This window comes from Elephantulus edwardii, unplaced genomic scaffold (genome assembly GCF_000299155.1).
Source record: "Elephantulus edwardii isolate Elephantulus edwardi_28Jun2011 unplaced genomic scaffold, EleEdw1.0 scaffold00213, whole genome shotgun sequence".
NCBI lineage: Eukaryota > Metazoa > Chordata > Mammalia > Macroscelidea > Macroscelididae > Elephantulus > Elephantulus edwardii.
The window spans coordinates 2417853-2428830 of NW_006399963.1; the positions used below are offsets into that span (position 1 = coordinate 2417853).

Sequence of the window (10978 nt, forward strand, 5' to 3'; positions counted from 1 at the left end):
GTTGAATATACCATGGACTGCTAGGAGAACAAACAGGTTTGTCCTGGAGAGGGTGAAGCCAGAATATTCCCTGGAGTCAAGGATTCTGAAGCGTCATCTGACATACTTTGGGCATGTTTCAAGGAGGGACTGGTCCTTGGAGAGGAACATCATGTTTGGGAGAGTGGAGGGACGGCACAGGAGAGGAACACCCTCGATGAGATGGATCAATTCTGTGAGTGGAGTCGTGGGAATGAATGTGTTTGAGACAGCGAGGTTGACACAGGATAGAACAGCATTTAGGGCTCTTGTACATAGGGTCGCTATGAGTTTCAAAAGACAAGATGGGACATAGCAACAACAACAAACTCATCCTAAGAAGTTGAAAGCCCTGGTAGTTGGCTTATACTGACACTAGGTAGTACTTCAGCTTCTGTATTTCCTGGTAACTTCTAGAGTACATTCATCTGAAGTAGTATTTATTTACTATTTTCTTGTTTGTTTTTCTTTCTTTCACAGGAAAACATTATTTGGTGAAATGCCCTCAGAACAGGTAGGCATTTTTTACCTTTTTTTGAATGAAGCTATTCTATTTTAATTTCTTTTTATGTTAACAAGCAATTTGTAAACTCACACCTTTGCCTTACTTTTGCACAAATTAGCCTAAAAATATGTGTTATATGTACATTCATTTGTTTCCAAATTTCAAACTCTCACTAACACTCTCAGATTTCAGAGAACATATAGTTGATACTGGCCCAACCTATGTCCTTTGAGGCTTATCATGCATACCTTGAAAACTCCTTGCTCCAGCCTTCAAATTTATGATGGTGCTAGCAGCTAGATTGAGCCACTTTGATGCCTTTTTGGCATAAACATACTTAATCCCATTCTACCAAAGATTATTTGCCATATGTCCAGTTCTTGCGATATGTGACCATTAGACATTTATTAAGACAGCAGCCTTTTACCTGATAGCATTTTCCTTACAGATACTTAATAGTTACAGGACATACTAGAAATTCAGCTTGTTTTTAAAGAAAATCTGAGACTTCGGATCCAGATAGATGGAATAGACCCAGCTCTCACTACTTTTCTTCACTGAGCATACCTTTTAATCCTGAAAATAACACAAGAGACAGCTACTGGACCTCTCTGGTAACTACTGTGCTACCAGGGGTCTTTGATAAATAATAGCAATAAGTAATATGTGAATTAATAAGAAAATAATAATTTTTAATTAACACAAAATAGAAACAATATACAAGTTAATAGAAATAATTTTATAATTTATGATAATTTTCTTTGTTTTTCATTTGATTTCTAATCTTCTTTCAAAGACATAAAGAAATGGTATAAGGAAATAATTATACCATTTTATAATTGAGCTTATTATATTTGTTTATAAAATACATGTGAAAATAATGGCACAAATGTTGGGCAAGGATGAAACTATATTACAAAAAAAAGGTCTATATTTAGCCATAATTTGTTTAACCTTTTAATTTTTAAAAATATTTTTTAAATATTATTGATTTATACAAGAATTAATTTACATTGTGTTTCATTCATGTGTATTGTATTTTATACAATATAGCACTTATATTGTATTGTATTTCTTATAATCATTCATATATACTGTGCTTTATATAACTAATTACTATTGATCTATGCCTGTTATTAACCTGTCTTTTTGATTCTTTATTCAATCTTTCCCATTTCTTCACACATCCCTAAACTGCCCACTAAACTTTGTTGTCTTAGTGATTTTCAGTCTTTTCCTTTATTCCACCCCCTTCCTTTCCCTCTTTGGATGTTTATACACATCTTAATAGTTATCCTCCTATTTTTACAATAATGATCTTATATATTATTTGTCCTAATAAGCATTAGTTCATTTACATAATTCTCTGTAGAGAATTATTGTTATATAGTAATTTATTTTTTTAAATTGTGATTTTTAACTAAAGTTTACAGAAAAGTTGGATTTCCCATTCATCCATTTTAAAAAAATTCTACTTTTTCATATAATAATACATTTACATTATTTTTATTCACATATATATTGTATTATGTTGTTGTTGTTGTTATGTGCCGTCGAGTCGCCTGTGACTCATAGCGACCCTATGTACAACAGCCCTAAACTCCGCTCTGTCCTATTCATATACACTCTTTTTTGTTGTTGGTTTGCTTACAAAGTTTATATACGTTGTGTTTCACATTATTCTTCATTCACGTTGTGTTTTGTACAATCATTCTCGTGCTTTATGTTTTATAAAATGAATCACCATTGGACCTTGCCCATCATTACCCTGTATTTTCATCCAGATCCTTCCCATTTGTTTCCCCCCACCCCTCCAACCACCAAACTATGTAGCCCTGTGGTTTAACCTCTGTCTATCCTTACCCCTCCTCTTCCCCCTTACCCCTTGAGTCCTGTACATGTTTTGCTAGTTATTGTTCTATTTGTACAATAGTGGTCTTGTGCAATATTTGTCCTTATGAGACTGTGTTAATTCACTTGGCATAGTGCTCTCTGCCTCTTCCAGTTACGTAGTATTTTTAAAAATCATTACTCCTGAGTGCTGCATAGTATTCCATTGTGTGAATGTACCATAATTTCTCAATCTGTTTCGCTGTGGTTGGACATTTGGGCTGATTCCATGTTCTTGCAATGATGAAAAGAAAACCTACCAACTGGGAACAAACATTTGGCAATACCATTTTAGATAAGGGTCTCAAAGCAAAAGTTTACAGAATACTTCTGAGCCTCCAGAAGAAAAAGGTGAATAATCCAATTACAAAATGGACAAAAGACATGGAAAGACTTTGCACAGAGGAAGACATTCAGGGTACCAACAGACACATGAAGAAATGCTCAAAATCACTGGCAATAAGACAGATGCAAATCAAAATCATAATGAAATACCATCCCATCCCAGTATATACCTTATCCCCTCCAAATATATGTATATAATGAATGGTCCTCCATTAAGTAGATAATTAAGGAATCTCTGAATCTATTGCAAGGCTAATTGTATGGGAAGAGAGTTTCCCTAGTGTGTGGTTTGTAATACCAAAAGGTAAGCCAAGACTTGGGAAGTCTCAGTACCACAAAGAGACAGACCTATAAGGTGAAATTATTCCTTTTGATCATTTCCAACCAATTCATTTCCATTGAGCTGGAACTATTAAAGATAACCTTCCAGTTGATTTTGGAGACTATAATCATACATGAGGTAAAGGCTTGTGTTTCACCCACAGAACTGGTAGACTCAAACCTCCAGAGAGGTGCCACCTTTGAATTAGCATCTTCCTCTGATCACACCACCTGAGCTCCCTCTCCTTATATAGCCAGATATATTGGGTCAAAAAGGCAACATTTGTCCAAGGATGAAGTTTAGAAGGCAGGGATGGGTAGGAAAGAAGGATTAATGGAAATGAGAATTACAGGGAGGATGTTGTTACATTGTGGGTATTGTAATTAATATGGAAATAAAAGTGTATATCAATGATTGAATGGAAAATCAATGTGCTTTTATAAACTTTCATTCACAATCACCCAAAAATCAATAAAACTGAACATTCATTCTTGAGAAGACCAATAATTTCAACCTATCATTAGCTTGACAGAGAAAGAAAGAGGTCCTGTAGCCAAAATGAAGACTCAAAATAGAAAGTCACTACTGCCCCTACAGCCAAATAAAGGCTGCAGAATGAAACAGCAGTACATTTTTATGACCTTGAGTCACAAAATGACATCAAAACTGTAACTCACAAAAGGAATAAATGGTAACATTTAAAACATTACACTTTCAAAGATACTATTAAGAAAATTAAAGACACAGAGAAAATTTTTGCAAATAATACATCTGTTAAGGACTTGTATCCACAGTATATAAAAAACGTTTAAAACTCAATAAGTATATGACAAGTTACACAGGTAAATAATGAATGAAAGGATTTTAGTAGTTTTGTTATGGAATTCCTGAATGGCAAGTCAAAGAGCGATGTCAAGAAGCTGGGCAAGTTCTACAGAAAAGAACCATTACAGTGTGTTCTCTGACCTTCTGATTGACCTCCTTCTAGTAGTTCATGATAAAAGAAACTGTAGCAAGATGATACAGGATCTTGCAGATTGGAGAGTTTAAAAGTGAGTGCTTGTCTACCAAAGGCAACGAGAAGCAGACACCTATTCTAGCTATGCCTCCTGGTGCCTCTACTTCTTCAAGGATGAAGGAGTCTAAAGGGCACAGACTGCTCTCTGCTGGATAAGTTACAAGCACAGTTTTATTGGGATTTATGAGCAACCATCAGAGATTTTTAAGTATACACTGACCATCTTAGTGTGAGATCTGATTAATAGGAGATTTTATCAGGATCTTAAAGGAAAAGTAGATTTATGATTTCAAAGAAAGTTAAGGATTTGTTCCCAACTTAAGCATGTAACTACTTTATCTGGAAAATACTGAACAATATCAGAATTCCACAGCATTTGTTTTTCCAATAAAAGAAAGAAAGGGACATGGCTAAGGTTCTGGGGTTAGATTGCCTTTAAACCATGGTTCTGTTATCATCCTTCTGTGTGCCTTTGGCTAATTTCTTAACCTTTGTGTCCTAGCTCATAGAGCTTGAACTGATAATGTGAGTTAGTATGTGTAAAATGTCCTAAATGGTGTCTAGTAAACTGTGCCTCTATGTAAATGTCTTTTATTATTCAATAATTATTTATTGAGTTTTTAATCTATACTGGATGATTTGTAAGGTCCATAGTGCGAAGACAAAAGGAACACACAGCCTGTACCTTCAAAAGGCTCTTTGTAACTAGTTGTTAGTTTCCATCTTGTTGACTACAATTCACAACAAACCCTTAAACAACAGATCAGAGCCTTGTCTTATTCCTGAGGCATCTTCATTATCTCCTTCATGCTGTTTATGTCCATTGTTAAAGTCACTGGGTCAATCCTTTGTGGGTTTTTTTGCTCACCCTCTACCTTTCCTACCCAGCATGGTGTCTTTTTCCAGTGAACATCCCCTCCTGACAACATGCTCAAAGTACATGAGGCTAAGTTTCACTATCCTTGCCTCTAAGGAGCACCCTAGTTGCACTTCCTCCAAGACAGATTTACTTGTTCTTTTGGCAGTTCATGGGGTATTCAACACTCCTTACCCACATTATAATTCGAAGACATGGGTTCTTCCTTAGTCACAATGAATAAGGAAACAACCACCAAAAAAAAAAGTTGCTATTAAATGGATTCTGACTCATGGTGATCTGTTGTATAGAGTAGAGCTGCCCTATACAGGGATCTCAGTAGCTGTGAATTTTTGAAAGCTCAAATGCCTTTCTTCAGAAGTTCTTCCATTTGGATAGTCATCCTTTAGATTCATAGTGGACACTTAACTGTTTATACCATTCAAAGACTCATGGGAGACATAGAGGGGTAAAAGTGCCAGAAACACTCATATAAAAAGAGCAAGGGCCACACAGAGATGGTCATGTCTGACTTTTACCAACTTCATAAAGGGGAACGGTCCCTGTCAACATCAATAACACAAACCAAACCCCTGGATTCAGACATGCTCTCCACATTCTCACACCTCATTTTACTCGTCCCAACACCAATCTTACCTCTTTACTGGGTCCGAAGTCTGATGTGATAGCTCACAGACCACATAGAACCGTATTGGAGAAATTAAAAGGTAATAATGCAGGTCAGTATCAGAATATAGTCAGGACAGTTTCTGAAATGGGCTCGCAGGTGCCTCAGCCTTCAGCCATGTAGCCTTAGGTCAGTGTTACAAAGCTCTCAGTCCGGCTACCTATAGCTTTTTGCCGCTCATGCCCCAGTTGTCCAACAAACTTGGAAAAAGACGTTTAGCACCAGTTCCCTGGCATAGCAGTCCCAAGGTCCCATCTTATGTCAGTTTGCTGCTGTGGCTGCTGGGGCTGCTGCTCCCACAGGCCCTAGTATGGTTGGCCTAACAGTCTCTGGTTCCAGAAGACATACTGCATTTTCTTGCTTCTTCTTTGCTGGTGGGGACGGTCCTTCAATATTGCTGCTGGATTAGCTTAACCCTTTGTGAATAGGCTAGCTTGGCCTATTCACATACCCTGCCCATCCACATGGAAAGTAAGTTAATGGATAGGGAAACCGTTTTTGGATGATAAACCCTTAACTCCACATATACACTTTGTATATCCACAAAGTCGTCCTTTCTCGGGTCTGTGGGTAAATACGAGAAGAGTATAGCAGAGAGGAGCAGGGGGCAGCACAGCAGGTAGAAGGCCAGGGAACTTGGAGGAACTTGGTGTAATGGATGAAATTATAGCAAAGTTAAGACAGAAGAGCAGAAAGGAGGCTGCAGGGCTAACCATAAAATGGTACTAATAATAGGCATGCAGCAGCCAGAAGGTCTTTATGACCTGTATGCATTGCCACCATGCTGTTGTTGTTGTCAGTGTTGGGTACCATTGAGTTGGAACTTACCCATGGTTGACTTTTCAGCAAGTTTTCATAGTCAGTATATCATTTATGAGGATATTGCCTATTTTTCTCCTGTGGAGTAATTGATGGATTTAAACTGCATACCTCTGAGACTGCAGCACAGATCCTAATCACTATGTCAGCAGGAGACTACAGATACTTGTTGACACAGTGGTCTTTATTACATGCACGTGTTGATGTGGTAGTCTTTATTAAACACAGCACTAACTGTGGACACAGGTCATCTCCTTCAGTCATCATAACCTCAAGACTGGGTGCTGTCATTTACCCACATTTTGTACACAAGGAATTAGTACCCAGTGATGTGCTGAGATTACCTCACTGGTGAGAGAGGAACAGTGAGGGTTGACAGCTCAACAACATGACTCCGAGACAGCATAGAATCCAGACTTTCCAGGTTGCTTGGATGTGAATGTATTTGTAATGCTGGCATGAAGTGTTCCATAAGGAGATAAATAAGTGGCAGAGACGCATAAAGAGGAGGGCTTGGACCAGTGGAGATGCTGCAGCTGCACCTCACTGCCTGGCTGTGGTGGTCAGTAGACTCTGAGTGTACTGTCAATGTCAACGCCCTAGTGAGAAAGGCCTACCAGACAAGTGGTGCCCACTGTAACTGGTATTCCTAAGATAGACTCCAGTGCTTGAGGGTCAGCCATTTGCCTCCTGAGACCTATTTTGAGGAGGACCTTCACTTATAAAGCTCAGCATAGATTCTAAAAAGAACTGTCTTGGGTCAGCATCTTGTGGTGTTTGACTTTTAAACTGAGGTATGTGACATATAGAAATATATGTTACACTGGTGAGCTCATTCATAAGAATTTCAATTCCAGTTAATAGTAAGAGTCCTCTATCCTGGAGAGGGCTCTGTGATTCAGGAACCTTGATGGTAGTGGAAATCCTGACATGGACTGGGTCCTTGTATCCAGTAGTGTGTGCCCAGAGTCCTGAAAACTCAATAGCCACCAAAGCCAAGGATGTCCAGCTCACAAGGAACACCTTAAACAAAATGTGAAAGTGTCTCTCTTTTAGTTATCTCTTAATTTTTTAAAAAAATATTGTGTCTGTCTTTAACTTTTCTGTCCACATCTGTCATTTATTTATGTGACTCCACAGTCTTATTACCTATTTCACCTACTTGTTTTCTAGTTCTAAGAAAAAAAGTCATATTTATAATCTATTTCTACCTGCTTGTTTACTATTTCTAAGTTTAGAAAAACACCAAAAATTCTTACCTGTTATTATTTTTCCTATCCATATGGCACAAAATCTAAAACATTTACTACTTCTTAAGCCCTCATTACACTCATAAAAACCTCATTCCCTGCAAAAGTGACTGGGGACCATAGAAAGAGTGTTTCTGTGCTGGGTCAAGCTGCACCATCAACTCTGTAGCCTTGGGCAAATCGTTCATTTCTTTAATAATATTTTATCCTCCAAGAGTTGAGTGTAAACTAGACTGTTCTCTGTACCAGACAGGGTCATGAAGAGGATTTGATGAGATCCCAATAATTACACAGACTATGTTCATGAACATTTTTGTGACTTATTTATAATTTCCATAAAACCCCAGGAAGGTTCGAATTACTCTTTCTAGTCCAAGTGCACTGATATAACTTCAGACTCTTAGGTAAATGGCTAGCACTATATATAAGTTGCCAACTTTTTGATTCCAGGAACAGAAAACTTAGATGGCCATGAAATCTCTCATTGAGTGGGAACCTAGGATAAGTTTTCTGATGGGTGACCATGTCATCAAGGTGGTGATTTCCATCCCTCACTCTTTTCTCAGTCACACTATCTTCAGGTGGCCTTCTCTCAGAAGAACTGATGTTTCCAGGTTTGGGTTCACCTGGATTCACCCTTTGGCAGACATGAAATTGTTTGCTTCCTTCTTCCTCACTGGTTAACAACACTTCAGCATCTTACTGTTATTAGACCAGCTTGGATCAAGGACTGTGGTTTGGATGTGAGAAATGGAAGTAGGGCTATTCCTACCCATGTCCCTGGCATTAGTCCTGGGCTTGGGTGATTGATCTCAGGGGCCATTGCAATTGTAACCTAAAACCAGAGCACTGCTTGTAACCTATAAATATTGAGACACTTTATGATCTCACCACTCTTAAATGTGTTCAGAGATGTTAAGCGTAAATACATTGGCCTGGAAAAACCTGTTTCAGACTGAGGACAACAGATAATCAGTTTCTTGGTGGAAGTTGAGAATCTCCTCATATATGACTCTTTAAAGAGGCCCCAAGAACACATCCTGAGTGAAACAAACCAGTTATCATAAAAGAACATGGGTAGACTATGGATAATATGTTGCTTGTGCAAATACAATGCAAAAGAACAGCATATATTATGATGCTGTTCAGAGTGTTGTTGTTAGGTTCTGCTGAATTGCCTATGACTCATAGTGACCCTACGTATGACAGCTCTGAAGCCTGCCCTATCCTGAGCCATTCTCATTGACTCCTACACATCTGCCCCCATTACCCCAGTTACTGTATCAATCCTTCATCCAGGGTCTTATTCTATGCTGTCCCTCTAACTTTTCAAGCATGGTGTCCTTCTCCAAGGACTGATCTCTCCTGGCCACATGTCACATGTGAGATAGAACTTCAAAATCCTAGCTTCCAAAGAGAAACTTAATTTCACCCTCTCCAAGACAGACTCTTCTCCAGCTTCATAACTCAGGAGGATAAATTCTTATTCTGTCATCCTTAGTCATTGTCCTGCTCTCTGATGCATAGCAAGTAATTGTGAAGACCATGACTTGGATCAGTTACACCTTAATTTCTAGACTGACATTGTTGCTTCTCAGTATTCCAGGGAGATATCTGACAGCAGATTTTCCCAGTGTAATTCGTCATTCGATTTCCTGGCTGCTGGTGCCAAGAGTGTTGACTATCCTCCTAAATGCAAGATATACATTAACGTGACAGACCAGCAGCAGTGTGAGGTGCAAAACATCACAGAAATGACTTGTGGCCTAAGCCATCATATCAAGGGGTAGCTGGGGGAAGGGAGGTGCTTGACAGGGTAGGCAAGAGTACAAGGAATGATGATGTAGTAGAGAAAGGGAAAAATCAGCAGACATGTATGGTACTGGGGCGGGGGGTGGGGGACACACTGAATGTATTGGTTGTTTCTATAAGGCGAAGTATCTTTCATTTGCTCCTTTTGGTAAAATGCTTGTCTTTCAGATATTGTTCTAAAGCTAAGCATCCAAATTAAGACAGACTAGGAAGAATGGTTGGCCATCTACTTCCAAAATATAACAGGCCATCTACAAACTGTTCAGACTATATATATGTGTGAAAATTTTGTGCAGGAAACCACGTCCAGTAGCCTGTGAGATCTGTGTGAACTTTTACCAGGCACCTACTCTGGGGCCAGTTACCAAAAACTTTAGCTGCACCCAGCTCCTAAAGTCAACTTAATAGTTGAGCAAAAATAAAGTAGTTGTTGCTGAGTGCCATCAAGTCAAGAATGACTAATAGTAACCCTATGAATCACAGATCTGAACCTTATCCTGTGCCATCCCTATCATCCTTCAAACTTGAGCCCATTACCATAGACACTGCATCAGTCAATCTCATTGAGGATCATCCCCTCCTTCCCTAACTCTTCTCCTTTCAAAGCATAATGTCCCTATCCAAGCAATAATCTCTCCTACCAACGTGTCCAAATGATGTGAAAGGAATTCTCACTATCCTTGTCTACAAATAGCACTTTGGTTGCACTTTCCCCAAGATATATTTGGGTTTTTTTGGCAGTCCATGGGAAATTCAGCACTATTTTCTAATACCACAATACAAAAGCATTGATTCTTCTCCCTTTATATTTATTGTCTAGTTTTCAGATGCATGACTTGAATCAGAAGCACCTACCTTTAAAACTAGCATTATTGCTCTTAAGGATTTAGGAAAGATCCCTGACTTAAACTTTCCATATGTCTCTCCTGACTTCTTATACCCAGGGTGTTGATTGTAAATTCAAATAAGATGGAATTGTTGACAATTTGAATTTTGTCCTCATCTATCATAATGCTCTCTATTGGCCCAGTGGGGAGAATTTTTATTTTCTTGACGTTGAGATATAGTTCGTATTCATTCTCTGCATTAAGTGCTTCAGGCCCTCTTTGCTTTCAGCAAGCAAGGTTGTGTCATCTGCATAACACAGGTTATTGATGAGTATTCCTCCAATCCTATGCCACACTTTTCTTCATAAAGTCCAGCTTCTCTAATGATTTGCTCAGCATACAAGTTGAATAGATACAGAGAAATGATACAGCCTTGATGCACACCTTTCGTTATTTTAAAACACGTAGTGTTTCCTTGAGCCTATGGTGATGAAGGAAGAAGTTCAAGCTGCTTTGAAGGAAATAGCAAACAATAAGGCCCCATGAATAGATGGTATACCAATTGAAGTATTTCAGATAACAGATGTTGCCCTGGATGTGCTCACCAAGTTGTGCCAAGAAATCTGGA

The 10978-nt window shown here is 38.5% G+C and overlaps 1 protein-coding gene across 1 annotated transcript in view; it reads left to right on the forward strand.

The window, feature by feature from the left end:
* VSTM4 (V-set and transmembrane domain containing 4) overlaps positions 1–10978 on the forward strand; it is a 315580-nt gene that overhangs the window by 173530 nt on the left and 131072 nt on the right. The window contains 1 exon segment of the mRNA XM_006897731.1: positions 499–532. Within this exon segment, the coding sequence (XP_006897793.1) occupies positions 499–532 (34 nt within the window).